The sequence below is a fragment of the Mesocricetus auratus genome, unplaced genomic scaffold (assembly GCF_017639785.1).
Source record: "Mesocricetus auratus isolate SY011 unplaced genomic scaffold, BCM_Maur_2.0 Super-Scaffold_100026, whole genome shotgun sequence".
NCBI classification, from domain to species: Eukaryota; Metazoa; Chordata; class Mammalia; order Rodentia; family Cricetidae; genus Mesocricetus; species Mesocricetus auratus.
Window position 1 is genome coordinate 20837873 of NW_024429207.1, and position 26061 is coordinate 20863933.

The 26061-nt window shown below is 42.5% G+C and overlaps 1 protein-coding gene across 1 annotated transcript in view; it reads right to left on the reverse strand.

Annotated features, from left to right (window-relative positions):
- Positions 1-26061, reverse strand: part of Fut10 (fucosyltransferase 10) — a 75932-nt gene that overhangs the window by 17258 nt on the left and 32613 nt on the right. Inside the window, exon 4 of the mRNA XM_005066601.4 lies at positions 6531-7366. Coding sequence (XP_005066658.1) covers positions 6531-7366 — 836 coding nt within the window. The remainder of the gene's footprint in view (positions 1-6530; positions 7367-26061) is intronic.

Consider the following 26061-nt stretch of genomic DNA (forward strand, 5'->3'; position numbering starts at 1 on the left):
CACCCTCGGCATCAAGCACCTTTAACTACTGAGCTATCTCACTGGCCAAACAGTGAGACTTTAGATTCCAAGGGTTAAGGGAGAATAGGCTTAGATGAGGGTAGGGCCACAGGATTCCAGAAGATACCTTATTGTAATTCAGATGTGAAATATCTCCCGCAAGAGCTCATGTATTAAAAACTTGGTGCTCAGTTGATGGCACTGTTTAGGAGGCTCTAGGACTTCAGGATACAGGATGTAACTGGGTAAGCTGGTCACTGAGAGTCCTTCAGAGTGTCCCTCTCCCTCTCCTTCTCCCCCCTCCCCTATCTTCTACTTCCATTCTGCCCTGAGGTAAACAACTGGCCACATTCCTGCAGCCATAGTGCTCTCCTGTTAACATTAAAAACAACAAGCTCAAGGCCTGAGAACTGACATTTCTAAAACCAGGAGCTAAAAGAACTTCTGCCCTACTCTGTCTGCATTAGGGGTTTGTCGCAGTGATTTGATGGACTGACTGACATCTCAGGTACCTGAAGGCTCGGCTCTCTCTTGTTACAACCGAGTAGGGCTGTGACCGAATGCATACCTTACCTCCCCCAGGGTGACTCTCCCTTCCTGCCCTATCCTCAAAGTTAACCACCGAAGTCATGGAACTCCTGACAACCATATCCCAACCCAACACAAAAGAGGAGGTAGGCTATGCAGAGCCTTCTTTCTTTAACCAAAGGAAGACAGATTCTGTCTCCTTCCTGAGACACAGGGTATGCACCACAGTGGATAAATGCAAAGGTTTAGTCAGTGAAGCTCACAGAAAAGTACTTGGCCCTGTCACATCCTATCTGCCCCCGACCCTACCATGCCCCCACTCCCTCCCCCTAGCCCCCACCCTACCGCTGCTTCCTTCATTTCTTCCCCTCCTCCTCTCCTGGGTTGTACTCCCTAATAAAACCAGAGACTCATTTTCGCTTCCTTCAGAGATCAGGTGAAGTAGTCCCATGGAGCATGTTTTACCTGATGACAGCAAAGGCTCTACAGCTGTGATAAAGGGTATTAATAAGGGTAGCGCCTAGCCGTCACTAGCTCTGAGAGCGACATCCTGGATGAACCATGAGAAGCCTTTAGCAGACCTGACCAGGCTGTGCTGGCAAGAACTAGGGGAGCACATGGAGCCCATCTTGAGGTGTGTGGGCTGAGGTAAAAGGTAAATAGAATGGCTTTCGCAGACCTGGAGGGACACAGTCATGAAATTCAATGCTGGAGCAAGAATAACTGAAGCTGTTGCTAGTGACATGTTGAATAGTTCCTTGAACCTGGCTGTGCTGTAAATAGAGATGTCAAAGCTTCCTTGGCGTAATATTAAGCAAGGTGGTCCAAAAGCTCTGGGAGCTGGAAAAGCTGGGATAGGTTTTTACCATGTGATTATGATCCCTGTGACAGAAGACATCCCCCTTATGATACCAATATGGAAAGCACTGCTGACAGGACTGACGACATAAAATATAATTGTACATAGGAGTCATAATGTATTTAAATAATAGCAAGTACATAACATGACTTTTTTGATATTATAATTACATTTCTCCCTTCTCTTTCCTCCCTCCACGCCCTCCTATAAACCCCTCCCTGCTCTCCTTCAAATTCATGGTCTCTTTTTTCACAATTGTCATGGCATGTGTATATGTTTATGTATATACATAGATATTCTTAAATATAACGTGTTCAGTCCTTACAGTATTACTTGTATACATGTTTTCAGGGCTGGCACCAGACAACCAACTGGTGTGCTCTACCCCAGGGAAGACCAATTCTCCTGCTCCCAGCATTCCTTGGTTGCCAATGGCTCTTTATGTGGGGCCCAGTGTCAATGGTTATACACACACAAGACATTCCCTTCAGGGAACACTGCAGAGGACGGGGCAAAAAGACTGTCAGAGCCAGAGGATGAAGGTGTCTGCTCTGAGGTTGTGTCTCCTAGTAACATCATAAAATATCACCATAAAGTCTCACCAAGATGATCGCCTGAATGTCAGCTGAACAAGGATGGCACCGATGGACATGCCAGTCACCAGGGGAAAGCCTATGAGGCCTCAGCCATACAGTACATATCTCTTAAAACTATATTATAACATATTTATGGTATCTGGTCCTGTGTTACATACAGGCATTTTGGTACAAGTATGTATGACACATTGAATATCATTCCCTCCGTATCACTCTATTCTCCCCTAAGCCCTCCCATTTCCATTAAGTCCCTTTGTTTCCTAGACAATTTTGTTTTCGCTTTTATGTTATTTGTTCACATGTGGTTTTATCAAATCTATACAATCAAGGAACCACATATGAGAGACATTTATCTGAGACTGGATTAATTCATTTAGCATGATTCTCTCCAGCTCATCCATTTCCTTGCTGACAATTTAATGTCTTTAGAGCCGAAAAAACTCCATGTCTATGAGCCACATTTTCTTCCTCCATTCCTCTGCTGCTGGGTGGTGCTGCAAATATCGGTGTGCAAGTTTCTCTGAGATATATTGATTTGCAGTACTTTACATTAATACCCAGAAGTCGTATAGCTGTGTCATTTGATAGATATATTCTTAGCTTCCTGAGGCACCTCCATACTGATTTCCATTGTGACTCAACTAATTTACATGCCAGCCAGGGTTCTGTTATGACCATAACCTCATCATCATTTGTTGTTTTCACAATGCCTGCCATTCTTAATGGAGATGGAATTTCAGGGTTTTCTTTCTCTGATGACTAATGAGGTTGAGCATTTTTTTCATATGTTTCAATGGCCATTTGTGTTTCATATTTTAGGCTTTGTCTGTTCAGTTCATTAACCCATTTATTGTTTTGCTTTCTAGTGTTAATATTTGCAGTTCTTTATATATTCCAGATATCAACATCCCTGCCTGATGTATAGCTGACAACAATTTTCTCCCATTCTCTATGTAGGCTGTCTGTTGCCTCTGCTGGTAGTTTCTTTTGCTGTGCAAAAGCTTTTTAATTTCATGAAATCCCATTTGTCATTTCTTGAGGGTATTTGCTGTGTTCCTGGGGATCTATTTAGAAAGTTCTTGCCTATTCCTATCCCATACCCCGAAGTATTTTCCTCTAGGAGTTTTGGCTGTTTTTAAATTAAGGTCTTTGGTTCATTTTGAACTGATTTTTGTGCAGGGTAAGAGAGGGGGCTCTAATTTCATTCTTCTGCAGGTAGATATACAGTTTGCCAGCAAAATCTACTGAATAGGCAGTCTTTTCCCCAAGTATGTTTTTAAAGCTTTATCAGAAATATATAGACAGTCTTAAATTTCAATTCTTTGAGATTTTAATGCAATGCATTTTTTATTATACTTATTCCCTAGTCCTCTCCCAACTTTTCCAGATCCACTCCTACCCTCAAACACACTTCATGACTTCTTTATTTTTAGGATAACCCATTCAGTCCAATAGGTATTGCTCACATACTCATATAATCCTGGGTTTGGAGACATCCACTGGATTATGTCCCTATTTACCAGGGGTCACAACTTTAAATAAAACTGAATCCCCCTCTCCCAGAAACTACTAAGTGCCTTCAATAGATCTTCAGCTAGGGGTGGGACTTCCTGACCACCACCTCCCTCCATGCAGAAATCTGTCTGTCTTAAGCTTGCATAAGTCTTATCTCTGCAAGTTCGTATGGACAGCTGCCCATCTATGTCCAGAAAACACTATTTTAACTCTAAACCTAACCCTAACTCATCACCTCTGGTTCTTACTATCTTTCTCTTTGCTCTTTTACAATGATCCCGAGGCTTGGGAGAAGTGTGATGTACACATCACATTTAGAGCTGAGAGCACAGGCTCTTATTCTCCACTCCTTGAATAGCTGTGGGTCTCTGTTTAAACACCATAAACTACTAAAAGAAGTGTCTCTAACAGGGCTGAGAGATATACTAATCTATGGGCATAATGATAAGTCATTAGGACTTGGTTTAATACTATATCTATTTAGCAAAATAACAGTAATAGGTTCTTCCCTAGGACCTGGAGTCTGTCTAGCCATAGCATGTGTTCTTGGCCCTTATAATGGTGCCAGGTATAAGCACCATCGTATGAAGAAGGCCTTAAATCCAACCAGAAAGTGGTTGACTACTCCCATAACATTCATGCCACTGCTGTACCAGTGGGCATATCTTGCCAGGCCAGTCATTTTTTAAGCTCATATAATTCTCAGCTATCTAAGACTGATGGTTACTTTTCTCCTCAAGGAGCATGTACAGCACATTCCAATACAAATAAAGCTACCAGATCAGTGCCTGCTTGCTTTCTCCGTGTTCTATGGCTTGAGTGTACAGGGTCTTTGACAAGAATCTTACCCAAGTTCTGGAAGGCAGTCAACAGTGATGGCGATAGCCCACAACATTTTGTGAGGGAGTCCATGGGACTAACAACTCCAAAAGAAGAGGTCACTCATTCCTATAATTGGCTTTTAGTAGCCTATAGGGTCTAGGAGGAGCATTGTCCTCACATTAAAGGGTGTGTGTGTGTGTGTGTGTGTGTGTGTGTGTGTGTGTGTGTGCTTCTACAGTAGTAGGTTTCCACATGACTTTCTCAAAGGTCTGAAGCATTAGTTGTCCCTCCCCATAATCCCTCTTCTACCCTAGCAATCCCACTTATTCCTTCTTGCTCCATTATTTCTCACCCCCCTTCATGTCATCTGCATTCTATATCCCTTATGTTGAACCCAACCCCGAAAGCCTCTTACAAGTTTCTTGGCCTCTAAAGAAATCCCAAAAATATCTAACGATTCAAAGCTAACATCCACAAATGTGAGAAAACACTCCATGCTTGTCCTTCTTGGTCTAGGTTATCTCACAAAGAATATTTATTTCTAGCTCCATCCATTTACCTGCAAATTTCATGTCAGTTTAGGTCTTCTACTTTTCCACATATGTTTTTTTAATATTCATTTGTCAATCGCTACAAAAATACTTAATAGGCTTTTTATTGAGATTATGTTAAATCGCTATCAATTTTAGAACTGACAACAATACTGACAAAATCCTTGGGCATGATTTATCTGACCATTGATTTAGCTCTTCCTCAGCTTCTCTAAACAGTATTTTTCACTTCTGGTGTGTAATGTTGTCTAAGTGGCCAGACAACTCTAATTAGTTCATATTTTATGGTACTATAATAGTATTTTTAAACAATTTATTTTTCTAATTGTTTATTGATTAAACTATAGAAAAATCATCTTATCAACTTTGTATACTTCAATTTTATTAAGCTGACAAATTAATTCTGCCATTTTTCTTGTACATAGCCTTTGTTTAATATCCTACCTTATATCTTAGGGAAGTCACTAAATATTCTGCTATAGCAGGACACTATAAACTAGATGTTTCTCACTGTTCTGGAGTCTGGGTAGTACAAGTTCAAGGAGATAGAAATCTCAGTTTTGATGAGGTCCTATCTCTGCTGCAGGCAGCTGAGGACTGACTCAGAGCTGACTCTTCGCTTACATCCCCTCCTGTGGGCAAGTCCCTTTAAAAAATCACCCAATCTTGTCCCAGGGACCTGAGACCAAGATGGCCCCCCAACTGCTGCTTTTTGCTTCTGTTAAACAGCTTACTTGCTGTACTTCTACTTGCAACTGACAGCCAGGATATGGATTTTGCCTTTAAAAGCTCCCTGCAGAAAGAACTGGTTTTCTCCAGGCAGTGGCCAGCCAGCTTAATAAGCACTATCAAATTAGTACTCCTGTTCTGTTGGGTGATCCTTGGAGTCTTGGCTCCACGGCACTAGCCTCATTGTTATTTGAAGTCTTCATATAAGTTGAGCATCCCTCGTGTGAGGCCTGAAGATCTGAAATCCAAAATGCTCCAAAGTCGGAAACCTTTTGAGCAACAAACTGACATTCAAAACTTTCTAATTTCAGGTTTGGGATTTGGGGATTAGAAAGTTCGAGTGGCAAAGGCTATGAAAATAATTTAAGAATGAGAAAACTTCAAAAGCTGAAATTCTTCTGATCCCAAGCATTAAGGATTAGGAAAACTAAATTATATTAGCAAGTCTGAGTGTGTGTCAGACAGATCAAGATCAAGAATGGAGACAGAGGTGGCTGGATGCAGGCTGTGGTTGATTGAGAGCAGCTGGCACAAATCCTAAACTCCTTAGCAACAGAATAGGTGTCAGATTACAGGGTTGCCCACGCAGGCGGCAGGCAGACCCCTTAAGTTTCTGATTCGGGGACCCTCTCCCCTCTTCGGCAGCCCCGTGTGTCAATGCCCAGAACCTGTAGCAAAAGTACCCCTCAGAAGAAACATGGAGAGCTTCAGAAGGTCCTGCCTTGTAAGTGTGCCAGTGTCCCCAAAGAGTGAAGAGATCTTCTACCTTCTTGGGTGGCACACCTCTCTGCTAGAAATGGAGAATGGTGGCAGGCAGCAGCCACAGATAGAAGGTCAACACCACACAGAGAGGCAGAGACAGGCCGCCCCCCAGCCCCACCCCTACCCGCACCCCCACCACACACACACACCCACGTTCCCTTCACTCGCCTGCTCCTGTAGCCTACTGTTTTCCCACACCCTGCGGCACACCATACACTCAAACGTATCGATGTAGTTGTCCTGGTTGATGTCTTGCACTCCCCACTTCCGTTCCCGGAGAGCCGTCACAAGTCGCTGGTTAGAGATCTCACCCTTCAGCTTCCATTGCACATAGGCTTCGTACAATCGATCGTCGTGATCCAGTTGTCTAATGAAGCGTGCCAGTTCTTTGGGGTGAGGAAAGTCTGAAACAAGGATGGCGCTTCTGTTACTCGGGAGCCAGTCTGCGATGGTGGGGGATCCGTAATACACAGGCACCACCCCCAGCTTCAGTGGCCTCCAGAGCTTCTCTGTGATGTAATCGTCACAGACCGCATTCTCAAACGCAAGGATGAACTTGTACTGGGCGATGATTCTGTAGAAGCCGTCGGCGTCCATGGAGGCTGGATTTTTCAGTGGCTGAGGAAGCTCTTTGTTTTGTAAACACTGACCATAGGAGTCCACTTCAATGTAAGCCATCAGCTCACGAACATAGGTGTCCCTGTCTGACGGTGGATCACAGTCTGACTGTACGTACACCAGTGGAGCAAGTTTTTCTCTTAGCTTGTTTTTAGACTGCAAAGGAAGCAGGTATCTGCGAGACTTCAGGACTTCCACACCTTCCAAGTACTGGGTGGTCAGCGGCAAGTCGGAGTGCCGGCTGAACGTGGCTGTGTGGTTGAATAAGGTGATGACCGGCTCGTGGAAGAGCTTATAGTTGTTTTTGGGGGACTCTTCATGGAAAAGGGCCCAGTCATGATAGGCTTTCCGAGGCAGAGGCAAGCTGTCTATGTTAAAGTCAGTACCTAGGAGGAGAAAATAAAATACGAATGAATCTGTCCAAAGGACATTTGGGATCTCAGGGTAAGATCATAATACAAAGCAGTGAGATGCTATAAATAATAAGCGCATATGTCACGGCTCCTCCCAAGTGTCTAGAAGCCAATTGTGACTCGTAAACTCCAAAACCAAACAAGGAAAGAATCACCAAATATAAGGATTGTCGTTTTCATTCTTTAAAAAAAGTACGGAGAGGAGTGCCTGGGCAGATTTAAACAGAGGCATTATTCTATTGCCTTCTGCAGGTGGTTCTTCATTCCAGAGGCATTGTCTACAAGACAGCACGAGAAATAAAGACATCAAGGTACACCGACAGTGCCTTAAGAAGAGAAAAGCAAGGAAAGGAAGCCAAAATGGAGAAAAGCAACCGGGCTGGCAGATTGATTAATCGGGTTAAGAGGGGAAGAATCGTGCGAGAGTAGCCTTAAGAAATATGCAGGATGGATTTTTTTAATCCAAAGTGATTGATTTCAGTAGAGTGCAGTTGATCAATCTTGGTCAAATGGCAGACAGGAGGCTTTTAAAGACAAAAGCACTGATAATAGCGCTGTGTTTCGGACTGCTGCAGGGGTAGGCATGAATTAACAAGTACTTCAAAAAATAAAGAGGCATAACAGGCTTATAATTAGGAGTGATTCTGGCTTCCATGGGATTAATTGGAAAGCCTCTGAAATATGATAATATGCAGATAGATGAGATGGATGTGGTCAGCAGTTATTTCCTGACCATGTGGGTAGAGATCCGCTCAGGAAGCACTAATTTCTATGACTACGGAAGAAAAATTGAGACTTTATCATAATATGGAATTTCTGAATGCTCCTGACAATGATACCATGAACACTGACTTGAGGTTGTTAAACATTAATGTAAGGAAATAGCAAAACCAAAAACCACACACACACACACACACATACACACATACACACATACACTCCATCTTCTACCACCTACTGGGGGATTAAAATGTACCTAATAACTACAGCAGTATAGACTATATAGTCTCTGGTGGGCTTGTAAAACTTAGTTACTTATGTTAGTTCAGATGCTCTCAAACAAACACAAACTCTTTGATGCCAACAGTACATCAGGGAGAAATCAGGTAATCAAAAGGTCTTTTAGTTAAAATTGGTAAGAATGAATATGGCAACCAGAAACTGCTTACTCAAAACCTACTGAGCTCACATAGCAGGCAGCATGAGAGTCCTGTGGGTCACCCTGTACCTCCAAGCCAACAGTCCAAGGTCCTCATTAACTATGTGGAACTCAACCCCAACTTCACTGCTAGATTATATCCAAAGTGGAGGGACCAGTGCTTACAGAGACAGCATATATCTCATGCCTGGCTGGCTATGAGGTATGTGCATGACAGGGCATTTCTGACACGCTAGAGGGTCCCTGAGATGCCCAGAATCTGGTGATCTGTTCCCCCATCAAGTGCACGATCCCCTACATGCCGCAAAGTGATGAGGGAACTGAGACATGACCGTCTTTGCATTGGGTGACCACGTGTACCAGTGCTGCCCACTAATTCTTTCCTCTTCACTAGGTCTGCCACGTGTGATGCCAGCTCAACCCAATGGCACACTGAGCAGTGTTCCTGAGCCCCGTGGTACATGTATTTTTCTCATTTGTGACTCAAAACAAAGAAGAAAAAATGGTTCTAAACCTTTATAGGTGACATTAGATTAAGTCAGAGGATACATACTAAACACAGAGAAATTGCCAAAAAGACACCTCTACCTCAGTGATGGCCTTGTGTTCTCAGTCACCAGCAAGAGCAACCTATACATGTTTAGCTGGCATTGGCTATATTTGACATTAAGCATCAAAAAGAACTCTCGCCCACACACTTGAAATATAACACACATGGTACAGAGTCTGATGAGATTGTTCACGGAGGTTAATAGCTATCAGCACAGGGAGGCAGGAGGACACGAAGGGAAGTCTGTGAAGAAAGGCATTCACCATGATGAAGTTGCTGCTGCTGCTCGGAGAGTCTAGCCTGGCAGAGGTCAACGATGGGAAAGGGAACCCATAACATCAAGTTTCTACCTATGCCGTAACAGGGGATGGAGGCCATGTACCTGGAAAAGACATTAAACTCCTGCTCAGAGAAACTACAGGAATGGTTCAAATCTGTAGCCATAGAGGCTGAAAGGATATGATTAAAATAAATGAGGTCCAAGACACACATGGGGCCATACTTACACTCCCAGCATTTGTGGGCCTAAGGAATCCTATCAACTATCTAACAACTGGAAGGTTGAGGATTCCTAGCATTTGGAAAAATCAAAGAATCCTACGTAGTGCATGAGAGGCTAAAGAACAGGGATCAAGGATTTGAGGTCATCCTGGACTGCGTAGTGAGATCCCTGTTTAAAAAAAATAAAACTAGACCAAACTTGACTCCCTTTATACAGGTGACAATGGTGTGACTGGGACAATATATGAGGCCACTAGCAGTGGGTCTAAGATCTAACACTAATGCACAAACTGACTTAGTGGAGTCCATTCTATATGGAGAGATACCTTGCCCAGTCTAGACACAGGGGTGTGGGGGAGAGATGCCTTGGTCCTGCCTCAATGAGATGATGGGACAGACTTAGTAGACTTCCCAGGGGAGGCCTTACCCTCTCAATGGAGCAGATGGGACGAGGGGGGAGTAGGGGGAGTGAGGGGAGTAGGAAGAGAGAAGGGAGGGGGAACTGGGATTAGAATGTAAATAATAAAAAAGGAAAAGAAAAAACACACAGATATACATATCTTTTTGTTGTTGTTGTTTCTGTCTTATATCAGGTATACACAGAGACACACAAAGGTCTAGAATTAACTATTGGATCAGTAACAAGGGTTTTGAGCAAGGAATTCCTACCCACTGGCTGCCCACAACTAACTCCTCGGTGGCACTTGGGAGATTCTTAATCCAGGTCACAGTGGCAAAGCACAACAAAAAATCTCAACTGCAGGGCAGTGTAGGGAGTGTAGGGAGCCCTGACTTTGTGAGGTCCCTGTGAGTGTATTGTTGGCATTGGCTTGGCCATATTAACGACCCTAGCATCAGATGTGTGGGCAAATGGCAAAGTCAGCCCTTCTGATCCATATGCAGACGTTGACAACGTGTGCAGAAAACACCCTCCATAGCTTTCTCTCCTCGGATATTTACGGCAGGATGGCTGCTCCCCTATAGAGACTGCTCCTACAGAGATTGGCTATTCCTGTCTCCTGAATACCATAAGCCTCACCCCCTTGTTTATCTATATATATAATAATCTTCCCTCCTTGCTCAACTGTATGCAATAGCTCTGTCTCTCTGTTTAACTCTATATAATATAATAAATGCAATGAACTTTGGGACTGCTGCAGCTTCTTCAGCAGAGAGCCAAGACTACCCAATCCCAGCCAATGATGTGTCCATCTTTTTCCTTCATTCCCTCGCCACATAGACAAATATGTCTCTGGAGCCTTGCTGTATGCGGCAGAGCAGAGACTCAGAAACCACAAAGCATCCTCCAGTGTTCAGGGACGAGAGCCTGAGCTCCACCTCTGCTGCCTACATTAGTGAAGTGCAGCTTGAAGGAAAAACAGCCACACCAAGATTTCTGAGACCACTATGAAGGGCCAGTCATGCTGTGTTCGTAACAGGAATGGGGCTGAAATGAACCTGTTATTCTCAAGTGTGCCGTGCCTCTAGGTGAGCTAGAATCCCAGTGTCAGAAAGGACAGAAGATGATGATGAGCCCCTTACACGTGCAATCTACAGTAACAAAATCAAAATAAAACAATACTTTGCAGAATATGAGCAGAACTATATTTGCTCATTCACAATAGATACACATAGCTGGACATGGTGGCACACACCAATAATCCCAGAACTTGGAGGGCTGTGGGAGAAAGAATGAGTTCAAGGCCAGACTGGACTCCAGCCTGAGCAACACAGCATGACCCTGTCTCCAAAACCACTATTGAGAATTCACCTCAATGGCAGAACATTGTGCCTAGCATGCACAAGAATACAGGTTCAATGCCCAGTGCCCTGCCCTCCAAAAAAGCTAACTGTTTGAGTGTGGAGTTCCCATTCTCTCCTCTTAATTCTCTTGAGTCTGCAGGGGTAGGAGAATGCTGCAATTAGTGATATATGTCACCTTAATAGCAAGAGAAGTTAAAGGACCTAACTTACCAGAAATACTTCACTTTTGTGTTTGCTGTTTTAAAAAGCATTTCCCAGCACTGGGTGGCAGAGGCAGGTAAATCTCTGAGCTCGAGGCCAGCCTGGTGTACGGAGTAAGTTCCAGGATACCCAGAGCTACACAGAGAAACCCTGTCTCAAAGAAAACAAAAACAAAAAGGCATTTCTCGATATCTATCCGGAGACATACATGAAATATAACAAAACCCTAAATTCCTAAGCACAAACAGCATCACATTAAATAAATCTTCTGTTAACTATTTCAAGCTAAAATTCTCCAGGAAACAGGTTTTAAATATTACTTTGGCCCATCCCCCGAGCTACTGTCCTATACTTAACAAATAGTTAGAAAACACTCAGAAATAGTAAAAGCAAAACGACCACAGATCTCAACTACCACACTGGGGACATCACAGCCTACAGCAGAGTGTCAGTGCTGGACCATTCTAAAGAGGAGTGGCTGAACAAACAAGTGAATGATCTAACTTCAGCTCCAGGATAATGTGTATTACAAGAGTGGCACTGAGTAAAACAATGGAAATGAAAATGCGGCGGTCCATAAAAATCTAGGTTCACCAGCTCATACAGTCACTCCTGCAGCCTCTTCTGTGTAACAACTTTGGACTTAAACTTTGATTTCTCTGGGTTACTTTGTGTTTCCTGAGTATTTATTAGTTCCTTTAAAGAGCTGCCTACGAGCAGAACTTACACACTCAAGTGCACTGTAAAGGGAAATGTAATTTGGGATAAAGTTGATGCAGGCAAATCATGCCAGATGGCTAACTACAGAGTCTGATTTGCAATAGCAGTAAGAGGAGCGTGTGCTTTATGGGACGTGTTTATGTGCCTGCCTCCCTCTGCCATCATCCCCACACAAACTGGAGAAAACAGAAGACAACATGGATTATCGTCCCCACTTAACCCGCAAAGGTTGGCTCACTCATCTAGAACTAAAGAGCCAGATGAGGGAACAGGAGTCAGACTGGCCAATGACAGGAGACCAGAACAATCTCTGGCCCCACCATGAAGCTGATTCTAGAGAGTGAATAAATGAATGAATATGAATGAATGAATATGGGCACCCTCAAGTGCTCGCACAACAACACGCAACAACTTTAGCACTCTGGTAATATGGCAGATACAGTCTGCTTCGAAAGAAACCACAGCTTAACCTAGAAGAGAGAGGTGCTTCCCAAAGTGTCTTCCAAACAAAATATCCCTACCGTGAAGCCAAATAGCCTAGAAAGACCCAGTCCTGCAAAAAATACTCAACAAGGAGAATTAAAACTTCCTGAGAAAAGCTGTCTAGAACAAAGGGAAGCCTGGTGTGCTGTTCAGTGAGTACATTCACTGTTCATCCTGCGAATTTTCTTGACTTATCCACACAACTCCACCAGGTTATTTAGTTCTCCTGGGGGTGTAGGCTGTAAACAACATTTTGAAATGACATCAGGAAGAGGATCCTATCACCTGAAACTAAATTCTGAACAATTCTGAGCTAGCACATGCACCTCTACAGACACCCTGTCTCTCTAGCCAGTTCAGAAGGGGCTCTGACAGAGAGTCCTCCAACTAACTGCTGGGCCCATACTCCTCCCCCTCCTCCCACTAATTCTCCCCGAGGCTCCCTTTGCCTGCCCCTTACCCAATTCACCACCACACTTCCACCCTCCGTCAATTACACCCACTCATCAAGCATGCCTATTCCACTGCCTGACGTGGAAATTTCTCAGTCTCCTTATGGAGCCTGTGCTGAGGGCCACACATTAACTTTGCAGTCCCCTTCCTAATATGTGCAAGGCCTGAAGCAAAAGAAAATTCTAGTCCCACGCCCCAGGTGCCTAAATATTCTAAAGGCTAAAGATCAATCTAACAAGCTATTCAGTGTTCTCTCCTTTTTACCTTTGCAAGCATGACTTTCTGATTACTAATGCATGCACACACACACACACACACACACACACACACACGCACACGCATGTGTATAAAGCAGTAAATTGCATATATCTAAAACAAACTTTTAAAGATTTCCTTTTTGTCTTTTTTAAATATATATAAATATATATAAATGTGTGGGTGTACATACAGTTCCCTCAGATGCCAGAAGATGGTGTCAGGTTCCCTGGAACAGGCATTATAGATGGTTTAGATGGTTGTGAGCCACCATGTAGTTGCTGGGAATTGAACTCGGGACCTCTGGAAGAGCAGCCAGTGCTCTTAACCTCTGAGTCATCTCTCCAGTCCCTAAAACAAACTTTCTTTAAAAGCATGGCACTACATGCCCTTAATCCTAGCATACTTGAGGCCAAGGCAGGAAGATCAAAAGTACAGGGCCAGTCTAGTCTACATAGCAAGTGAGAATAGCTTGGGCTATATATAATGACACCTGTCTTTAAAAAAAAAAAAGTCAGGCATGCCTGTTATGCCAGCATTCCAGAGGCTATGGCAGAAGGACCAGATGATGATTGTCTTTAGAGGCTGGTTGGCTTGAGGTGAAGAAGACAGGAGAGAGATCTTGTTAACATTGTCAATGGTGACAGAATCCTGAGTCACCCAGGCAACAACCCTCTAATTGTGTCTATGAGGGAGTCTCTGGGTTGGATTGAGCAGGTGGGACAATTCTGGGCAGCACCATTCCAGGGGCTGGAGTCCAAAACAGAGAGGAAGCCGGGCAGTGGTATTCACCTGTTCTCACTGTGGATTGCACATGGCCAGCGGTCACAAGTTCCTGCCACTGTGATTTCACCATCATACTGGCAGCCTTGATCTAGGAGCCAAATAAGCTCCTTCTTCCTTGAGTGGCTTCTGTCAGAGTTTCTGTTCTGGCAACGAAGGAAGCCACTAATACGCTGACTATCCTTTCATTCGCTGGGAGCTACCACAGTTGAGGTACCCCTGTTCTTTTTCCCCACTGTTGGGACGACTCCAGAAGCACCTCTGTCTGTGGTTTCTGGGGTTTCTCCCCAGTATCTCTTCTACAGATAACCTCTGTCCTACATCCATCTCTGCTAGTACCAGTGGGTACCAGTGGGGGTTAACATATTCAAAGCAAACAGTAGAAGCAGGAATTTGGGATTCACATTTAGAAATGCTTAGATCCTCAAGGGTGTAAACAAAACTTCTCCTGCAGTTGAACCTGTCCCACGCCATGAAAGATCAACCTATGAATATGCACATAGCTACCTCAATCTACAACCCCAGGTTTCATAGCACCGAAGTCTCCCTCCTCAACCAAACTTCAGCCAAGTCTCCCCAGAGAGCCCTTGACAGCCAAATCCTATGCTCATCCTGCTGGGTCTAGGTGTTTCAAAGAATCCTGATATATAGGGTGAACAAGAATCTCCTACCTCGGGATCCTAACTTCCTATACTTGATGTCTAAGATCGCTGCCTGTCTCCATACTCTTGATTTATTCTCTGCCATTTTCCTCCCACTATCCCCACCTTACTGGTTGGTTGACTATAAACCCCAGCTGTGTTTCCTACATTCATGGTTGAGCTTGGGTTTATGATAAAGTATCTATCCCCTACTGTAGTAAAGCAAATAAAATGTCTTTCTGTTTTTAGTGAGTATTTAGAACAAAACGTTTATGGCCCACAATTTGCTATCACCCTTTGGCTAAGCACCAAGCCCTAAGTACATACTAGCAGTACAGCCTGCCCTGGAGACTACAAACCAGGAGAAATGCCAGTGTAGACTTTGGAAGTGGACTGACATTAGACCTTTGGGGCAGGGAATTCTAGAGTACTATTTCTTGAATGTGATGTTGTGCCAACACTCTGTATTATATGGGACTCCATCCGGTAAACCCGCTCCCTCAGAATCCCTGAACAACTGGCCTGCCATTAGGTCTGGCCAATGGGAACACTGGAGGTCGGAGAGTGAGAAGGAACCTCCCTCAGTGGACCCTCAAGAGGTGTAGAGCCAAGGTTGTCACTCTTCAAGAAGCCACTGCCCCTGGGCTTCACCAGCCCATAGTGGTTCACTACAATGGTTTCTTTTTATAGCCTCCTTCTCTCTTGCTCTACCAGATGGTGCTTCAAAACTGTGCAACTGGTCCTCTAGTGAAGGTCCACTGCTTGTCACACCTAGACTAACTTCTGCCTTCTCATCAGAAGACAAGAGACACAAGGCCCATCTCTACTTTACCTCTGCCAACATCTTATTCCAAAATTTACTGTAAATTTCCTCTCGTTCTTCTGGTCCCTCACTTTTCTGAAAACACTACTTGTTTGTTTCATTCACTTGTCTAACATCTTGTCAGCACCAATGGGCTTTTATTTCCCCTAGTACATCTGGCATCTGGTGAAATGTGGAAGCATAAAAATGCATGGTTCCTTTTTATATAAAAATATAAGAAAAAGAAATGTCTCTATGAAAGAACCATCAAATTACTTAGAGCAAAACAAGAAACCCACATTTTTCATTCCTGTAGTCCACTACAATTCTCCTCTGAGATATGAGTTAAAATGTACAGGACCCTAAGATCCATGTAGCAATAGACAGACTAAAACTTGTCAAAAGAAAACTGTATCAGGGTAGAGTCAGAAAGAAAGCTCAGCAGGTGAAGGTGCTTGCCGCCAAGCTTGGGGACCTGAGTTCGATCCCCTAGTCCCCCCTGGTGAAAAGCAATAACTGGCTCCCAGGAGTTGTCATCTAATTTATGTGTGTGCCACGGCACAAGCATGCCTTCCTTCCCCTGCACACATGCAGTCACATGTACACACACACACACACACACCAAATAATATAATAAATGTACATTTACAGAAATAAATGTAAAAAATATTAAAGTCATGTTAACATTCTTCCATGAACCACATCCTTGTTACTCATACGTGCAGTCATCATATATGGAGTCAGCAGTACCAACCGAGAGAGAGGTACAACCACTCCCAAAGAGCACCGATTTTCTAGGTCCTACTAATTGGACATTAAAACTCTGGAACTTCAAAGAGAAACAAAATGAGTCCCAGGGGATCTTATGATGGTGATGTAAATGTTAAACCATTAGCTGAAATTCAAACTAGAGTATGATGCATACACGCAATCACTGCAGAAGAAAAAAAAAGATTCATTATGTCTGACTAGTTCGAGAGACCGGTGCTGAACTATTGACAAGTACACAGAAAACCTAGTCATCAAAATATTAGGCTGGATTGCTTGCTCAAGACAAACAAGAGAAGCAATCATCGTCTTCTCTGCTTAGCTATGAATATAATAATCTGCATGATGATGGTGATGATGGTTACGGAGTGACTACTGATCTACGAAGCGTGGTAATTTACCATATAGGAGGGAAGACTACAAAAGACTGAGCATGGGTGTTAACAGGAATGAGTGAATGAATTAATTCCTTGCAAGACAAGGAGTAATTGGACAATGCTTAATTTTGAAAATTATGACAGGATGCTATCAAATGTCACACACATACTGATCAGAAATATGAAAGTTTGAAAAAGGGAAAAATGGTTTATAGCAAGGAAAACTTTTTCACGTCAATTGAAACATGTACAGCTGTGAACCTGGCGTTGTCCATGTAAACATCAGGGAGCATTTCCACACTGCTGCACACAGAGCTGCCCTGTTCTTTCAATGGTCACATGGCATTACTCCATTGTATATAATGCAGTCGTGTAGATACTCTCCCAAGATCTCCAGCTTGTGAGGACAGATCAATAGTATGAAAAAGGGATCAAGAAAACACTCTTTTCACAATTTAGGCAGGCACACTGAGTCCCAAGGCACTAGATACAGCAGCTATCTTCAATCACAAATAAAATTTCAGTGCGCAGTATCTATCTGTCACAGACCCTTGGGTAAAAGTATATTTTAGTTAAGTCAAAACCTAATACAGAGTCACTCTACAGTCTGATCAAGATACTAATGACTCACTTTTTTTAAAGCAAGTCTATCTAGCAGGTACATATGTAAAGTGCCAAGTCATTTTACCCCACTTTTAACCTTATCTAGAAGACTTACAAAAATGAATTCATTCTCCAAACCTGTGGTTTTAACTCCGTTTAATCATGGTAAATCTCTCTCTCTCTCTCTCTCTCTCTCTCTCTCTCTCTCTCTCTCTCTCTCTCTCTCTCTCTCTCTCTCTCTCTCTCCTTAAGAGAGAAGCAATGCAGAATAAAGCACTGTCCTCCCATGTCAATCACATCTATAATAACTCCAGTCATGTCTCATCACTCAAGTGACAGACTTGATCAAGGATCTGAGATTTACATTAAGAATCTCCCTGAATTTCATCTTAGAAGCCCAGATCTAATGCTACAGACAAGACTCAACTCTCTGTCAGCAAACAAAAAGCAAGGTGGTAAAAGTATGTAAAACAGCAGAAAACATGTAGTTTCAATTAGCTTTTCTTTAACTGTTCTCTTGAAATATTTAGTACTAAAACATACCACAAATTCTATTGAACTCAAGTGTGTGTGTGTGTGTGTGTGTGTGTGTGTGTGTGTGTGTATGTATGAGATATTCCTTTACACTGTGTGTATGTGTCACTGTGATTGGGTTAATAATGAAACTGATTAGCCAAGAGCTGGACAGGTAAAGGCTAGGCAGGACTTGCAGAAAAAAAAGAGAGCATGAGGAGAGGAGTTTCATAGAATTGTGAGAGATGCAGACAGAAGGAGATAAACTTGTGGTACTGAGAAAATGTGTCTAGCCATTTGGCAGAACACATATAAGAAATACAGGTTAATTTAAAATGTAAGAGTTAACAAATAACAAGTCTGAGGCTATTGGCAGAGCATTTATAATTGATAAATCTCTGAATGGTTATTTGGGAGCGGCTGCTTGGACACTGAGAAACTCGACCTACAAGTGTCTACATGAGATCAGGCCCACAGGAATCGTGGCATATGTGTGGAAGTCAGAAGACAACATTGGGTGTGGGTCCTCACCTTCTACCTTCTTTGTAATAGGGTCTCTCTTGCTCACTACTGTCACTCTAGCTGGTCCATGAGCTGCAGGAAGTTCTCCTGTCTCTGTATCCCAATACCCAGCTGGAGGCATATGGGGTTACTGATGTGTACGAAACTGCATCTATCAGTTCTAGAGATCTGAATTCCTGTCAGGCTTGCACAGCAAGCACTTCACTTCCAGAGCCATCTTCCCAACTCTCAACAAGTCTGGAGAAAATGAATTCATAGTAAAATTAGTTTCTTTGATATTGCTTATATGTAAATTTGAGATATGCATCCTAAATTCCATCCTGTACAGACTATGACTCAAAGAAAGAAAGGAACAGGCCCCAAAAAGGAAATGACAATCCCTACCACTCCAATCCTAATATGAATACCTAACAGGCAAAGCTCCCTGCTTCCTGGCTCACTCACCTCTATCCCTGGGTGTGAGTGTCTGCAGCTGAGCACAGGGGCAATCAGCAGGCAAGCAGACACACAGAGGCACACGCACAGCACATGGAAACTTCTCAGGGAGGGAGCTCGTTATATAAAGTTTAGACTTTGCTGGCCATTCTTGAATTAAGTAACATACTAACTCCTCCATCTGGCACAGCCATCATTTTGTCACATGGAAAGCCTCACCAACATGTGGAGAAATGACAGACTGAAAAATATGTTTCAATTACATTGAACTACTATACAAAACAGGTCTGCTTACTCTGGATTCCTGCTTAAGTTAATAAATAAATGAAGGTCCTTATCACTAAGCCACTTTTAGCCAGGCCTTTTGACAGCTGTAATCTAATATACTTGAATGATACTTGTGTTAGAGTGTGGTTTAATATGAGGAGTTTAAGAAGCAGTGTAGGTGGGACCCTTCCCATTTTTCTAAGGTTAAGTTGATTCTGGCAGTGAGACTCTAGGAAGCAAATATTTCTCCAGGGAAAACTTTTCAAGATGCCCAATTCTCTGCTGGATGCTCCTATTCAGTATCTTCAAGTATCTTGACAACAGCACTATAATTGCACATGTACTTAGCTGGCTCCCCATGGGTTAGGGAGCACTTCAAAAATACAAGCTTGTGTATCTTTGCCTGAAGAACCTAACATACTGCCTACAATCTTGTAGGTATACAAAAGTACTCAGAGAAAACAAAATAAATGTATTGTAAACTCTTATTTTGTAAAACCTCAGGCCAGAGTTTATTCTGTCAATGCTATGTCAAGAATAAGGAAAAGCCCATTCCCTATGGAGAGATATCTTTATCACCCTAGATACAGAGGGGAAGGCCTTGGTTCTTCCCCAAATGATGTGATAGAATTAGATGATTCCCCATGGGAGGCCTCACCCTCTCTGAGGAGTGGATGGGGGGGTGGGGAGGCAGTGGGGGGAGTGGGAAGACAGGAAGGAGAGGGAACTGGGATTGATATGTAAAATATGATTGTTTTAAAAATAAAAAAATTTAAAAACAAGCAAAAAAAAAAAAGAAGGAAGAAGAAATAAGAAGCCAGTTGTGGACTAAAAGGGCATAGCTCAAACATGGATACAGTGGGAATTCTAAAAATGCCTAAATACTGAAATATGGGACAACTCTCCATATAACTGTCAAGTGAAGGGTCTCATCATATCAGAACCAGTTCACCCTGCTAGCTGTTAGCGTCTGCAGCCTGCATTTCCACCCAATGATGTCAAAAAGTACATGTGACCATAAAAATAGATATCAAATTAGAAACTAGGGCAACAAATTGGTGAGAAAAATAACTTGTCTTATGAAATTTTTATTGCCTTATTTTCTTGGGTTTTATTTTAATTTCTCATAACAGTATTACATAGTTGTTGAGTATGTTATCATACCACCTCATTAAAACAATACTGTACAGTAAAATATAAGCGACTCTTCGGTACTCAGCTATTTTTAGAAAATATTTATAAAGTCGGTGATTTGAGAAAGAATTAATGAGTTATAGGCATGGAAAACGAGACTAAAAATGTTGCTCTTAACTTGAGCTTTGAAATGAAAGACCCTTTAGTTGGCTGTAACTTCTTGGTTATCCCATAATGAACCGACCCTACTTGTCCAAGTGTTTATCCTCAGTGGTCAGCCATGGAGAAATACTAAGCTTCATTCTGAACCCATGTGAAATCCTGAAGTGATAACTAGCAAATAAATCAACAACCCAAACATATTAAATGTGTCTGAGAGGCTTTATACAAGACAGATGTACAAGTAAGCAACAAATGAAATTGTGTTTGAAATAGGGAAAAGTTCTGACTTCTTGATGCTTGAAATTTTTCACTATCCAGTTTTGTCTCGCTTCAAATTATTCAACTGTTAAAAATATTCAAATTTTGAATGTAAAGTTGATACTTTTCAGAGATCAGTTTAATAGTATATATCAACATTTTGATGGACCTATTGACCTAACAATTCAGATAGGGAACTAAGAACACATATAAGCACATATGTTCATGGTAACGGTTACAGGTTGGATCTGAGGTACCCTACAAAGACTTGTGCGTTAAAGGCTTGGTGATCGGTCTGCCACTGATCTGCAATGGTGGAACCTTCAAGATATGGGGCCTAGTGAAAGGCAGTTGGGACATTAGTGCAAATACCCATGGAGGATGGTGGAAGGCGTCCTCCTCTCCTCTTTGCTTCCTGGCTGTCATAAGAGCAGCAGATTTACTCCATCACAGGCTCCCCACCAATGTCCTGTGTTGTGTCACTGCAGATGGAATACAGTGAAGCAAGGGCCATGCTGGGAAACTGTGACGTATTTCCTTCTTTTGTTTACCTTAAGTATTTTGTCAAAAGCGCAAGAGGGACGATGGGAGGGGGAGCGGCAAATAAAACTAAGTACATGTACACTAAGGAATCAACATAGCTTTAAAACAAAGTGTGAAAAATATTTAAATATATGTGTGTGTTTATATATATGTATGTATACATATACACATATACAGCATATGTGTGAATCAGCTCAATAAAGTAGACAACGCTACAGGCCAAAGAATTCTACATTAAAATTCTAGAATAACAGCCTTTATTAATACAACTGGAATGTGGCTTGTAAAAGATGAAATTTCATTGTTTCCTGGGAGACTTCTTTATGGTTCAAATTTTTCTACAGTGATATATTCACGCACTATTTGTCTAATTTTTCAAAACCAGAAATTTATAGAGAAAGACAAACGCATAAGAAAGCCTCAGAAATTTAGTAAAGTGTGGAAAGGCTCAGGCACATTCCTAAAGCTGCCACAGGGTCCCCTCTGCTCTGAAGAAATACTGCCGCTGGCATCCTGCCCGCTTGTAAGAGGAGCACGGATCATAATTCATATGGAAAACTATTTGGTACAGTAAACTGCCAGGGGTTTCATCTACCTCAGAGAGCGAAAGCACAGATTAGACTTGAACAGCAGCAGGTGAAGCATTCTGCTAATTCCCACCCTGTGAATTATTGCAGAGGCAGTGATCAACACACACCCTCTGAGAAGCTGTGCTAGAAAAATGCCCTACAGTTCAGGCTAACAATTGGCTACATTTTTAAAATTAAGCCGACATTAAAATAACCAAACTGGAGCCTATCAAACCAAGAACCTTACCTTGAAATAATACCTTGTAGTTTAATGCATTAACCTTCATGCTTTGGACTGGGTACTACTTTTCAGTATATTTAAAAACTAAATGTTGGTAAAGTTGGTGCTCTTACTATAGCATGATGGAAGATAGAAAAGCAATAAAGAATAATATGTACATACTTTTTAAGAAGAAACTAGGTTACAAAAAGAAGGTTTTTTTTTTAACTTAACTAGTTGAAATCAGGTGATGCCTGTGCCTCCAGCAAATACTCTAGCTGGATTTGGCTTCCAAACAGAGCCTCTCCAAGCATCTATCCCTGTCTACTAGTGGTCCCTATAGTATGTCCTAAAGGAGACTACAGTGGCCAGTTAATCCCAATTTATCCAGAATGCCTATTTTCTCACTGAAAACCCTGTAATGAAGGGCCTCCCTGTTTCTGTCAAGTTGAGATAGATCCATACTCCTATTTAAAACAAAACAAAACAAATAAGAACAACAACAAAAACCTTCTAGTAGTATCAGCATGAGCAGGAAGAGCATGTTAACTATGCCTTTTGGTCATAAAAGTTGGCAATGTGGGCTAAAGATCAGAATTTAGTTCCTTGATTGGAAAAATGAGGAATACTGAAAGCATGTTGTCCAAGAAGATGCCAAACACAAGAGGCAAGAGGACAGAGTGTGCAATCCAATTTATGTGTTCTTCAAACTGACAAAAATGAGACTCTAGTGACTGAAATCAGGCCAGTGCTTGCCTGGTTCCTGGGGAGGCAGCAGGAAGGAAGGTGACCTTACAGAGGGCCAGGAGGGAACTTTCTGGAATTTGGACATTTTCTGTGTATCTTGTCTAAGGTAGTGAGTACAGGATATATTTGTCCAAGATCACCAACTGGAGGCTTAAAACATAAACTTCTCCTTTAAATAATTTCAACCAAAGCAATACCTGCTCATGCATTGCTGAGTACCATGTACAACAGCAAACATAAGGGATCATCCAACGTGTTTACCTGCAGGTGAGAGCATATGGTATATACATACAGCCACATGAATATGGAATTATGACATTTGCAGCAAAATGAATGGATTAAAATGGAAAGTGTGAGACACGCAGTAATGGAAAGGGTAGAGAAAGGAATGCTATAAGAAAATAGCTTCAAACCATAAACATAAGTGTAATACATGTTCATAAGAAAGCTTAAAAAAACTGAGTATTGTAACAGTAATCCCTGCATGTTGAGGCTGAAAGAAGGGGATAGTGAGTTGGAGGCCAACCTGAGCTATACAGCAAGACCCTATATTAAAAACAAATTGTTTGCCGGGCATTGGTGGCACGTGCCTTTAATCCCAGCACTTGGGAGGCAGAGGCAGACGGATCTCTGTGAGTTCAAGGCCAGCCTGGTCTACAGAGTGAGTTCCAGGACAGAGCCTCCAAAGCTACACAGAGAAACCCTGTCTCAAAAAAACTAAAAAAACAAAGCAACAAAAAAAAAAAAAACCCAAGTTGTTTAAAATAAAAAATAAAAGCAGAGCTACCATGTGATCTAGCAATCCCAACACTGGGTACATATCCAGTGAAAATAAAATCAGTGTATCGACACGACACCCACTCGCCCATGTCTATTGTAGCACTATTCTCAGTAACCAGGAAATGAAAACAACCCCAGTGTACATAAGCTGATGACTACAGAGGACGAAGCCTTGTCGTCTGTAGCACGACTGGAATCAGAGCTCGTTTTTCTAAGTGACATAAGCCAAGCCCAGAAAGAGCTCATGAATATGCAGAAACTGCAGGGGCTATTGAAGGCTAGGGAGATTAAAGTGGGTGTAGAGAGAAATGGGAAGAGTTGATAGATGGGTGCCAGGAGAAGCAGGATGTCTTAGCATTCCACTGCACAGAAGGGGGCTATCATTAATAATTCTCTTGTGTTTTAAGGAGCTAGAGAAGATTTTTAATATTTATGGTTAATCATGGAAAAGTTATAAATGAAACACTAGGTATGTTTAAACAGACTTAAAGTAATTAGATTTAAACAAGCTAGACATGGGCATGTATGCATACATAATGTATATATGTACTGATGCAACATAACCTGGAATCCTGTCTATAGGTTCAACGAGTGTGTATCTGTGTTTGAAACACTCACTATGTTCACAAGGCTGACCTTGAACTCATAATACTCCCATCTGGATCTCCTAAGTGCTGAGATTATAACCATCACATCTGACTCAGTTTTTTGTGCTTTTATGGATCAGCTTAAAAAAATATTTGCAGTGGGGCTGGAGAGATGGCTCAGCACTTTAAAATGCACATTGTTCTCGCAGAGGACCAGGTTCCATTCCCAGTACCCACGTAGTGTCTCACAACCATCTGTATCTGCAGCCCCGGGGGATCCAAATGTCTTCTTCTGACCTCCCCTGTTACCAGGCACACACACATGGTACACATACATACATACAGGCAGAACATCATACACATAAAATAAATAAAGTCTAAACAACCATTTAATAACGATGAGTAATAACACTGGTCCAGGAGGTGGTCTGGGATCTGATGCCGGTGCCTCAGTGACTTACTTCAAAGAATGTTTGCCCGTTGGCTAGACACAAGTAACAGCCATAGACATTCCAGATAGAAGGACAAATGTACCAACAGGGGACCAGGGAATTTAGACAGATGACCTTCTTTGTACAGATGCAGTCTTTGAACATCTGAGTTTTAGAGTGCTAGGCTTGCCCTGATCCGAGGAAACCATGGAATCCACCTTGTCGCTATGCAACCAGAGATAGACAGCAGAAACCACAGACGGGGTGGTGCTGCCTGCCGGTGGTGACGGTATTAGAGAAAGGGCAGCTCAACCCTTGAAATGACCCACAGGGACCCTTCTGTGAACTTGCACTGAAAATGTCTCAAGCGCAACAGCCAGAAGTCTCTCACTCGATACACATTTGGCAAGGGATAAGGCTTGGGAGCATGCGGGTGTGTGCAAGCACAAACGTTTCTACGTGCCAAAATGTCTTGCTGGTTTCTGTTAGACCACGAGGCGGCTCTTTGCATTGCACCAATTGAGCCAAACATCTTCCTGGAATTATTTCCCGGTTGGGAAATGGAAAGTTGCTGGATGGCCTCTCCCATCTCGCGGTATGTAACAAAGTCTAGTATACAGTGGAGATCCTGGCCCAGTAAAACAGCAGAGCCAATTGGATCCTCTGCAACCTGAGTGTCGAACTGGCACTCAGGGGCCCAACACAGTACCGTCTGCCCAAGCCGGATCCTTCACGACGGCAGTCTGTTCCTGATGGCCACCCCTAACAGCCACTGTGCTCAGGTTTCCTACCACATTCTGGTCCCCTCTGCCTAATAATGTGCATTGGACAGCCGTGGGGTGTTACGGCCTGGGTTATTTAGATGCCAAATGGCGAAAATAAATCCTCCCCCAGTACCTCGCAGCTAGCGCTTGGGAAAATAATGGTACTATAGAGATATCATTGTGTCTGCACGAAAGGAGTTAGAGGATTAGAACGGGTGAATGACGTTATGAGAAAAGGACCACGTGCACTGATCCAAGGTGAGAAAATTGAGATAGAATAACACGAGGTAGAAGGAACGGGAGGCAGGAAACACTGAGGCAGTTTTATCTACAGCATGGCTAGACCGGGGCCAAAATGAACTACGGAATCATATTTTTACATTTTACGACCCTGCTCTCTGACAGACAGGGTAAAGAGGGTGAGTTGATTCCAATTTATTAAATGACTCTGTCTCAACGAGGAAAATCTATAGATAATAACAAAAGACAGACATGGTTGTGCACAGATAATCTCAACGTGCACTCTAGATGGTTGAATATTTATTTTGTATTTTTAAAAAAAGTTGTATGACAAACTAGGAGGGTATAATCTAGAACACCATCATAGCACCAGCTATACACCAAGCACTAGGTTATGAAAGACTAAGAGGATGTAATCTAGAACATCATCATAGCA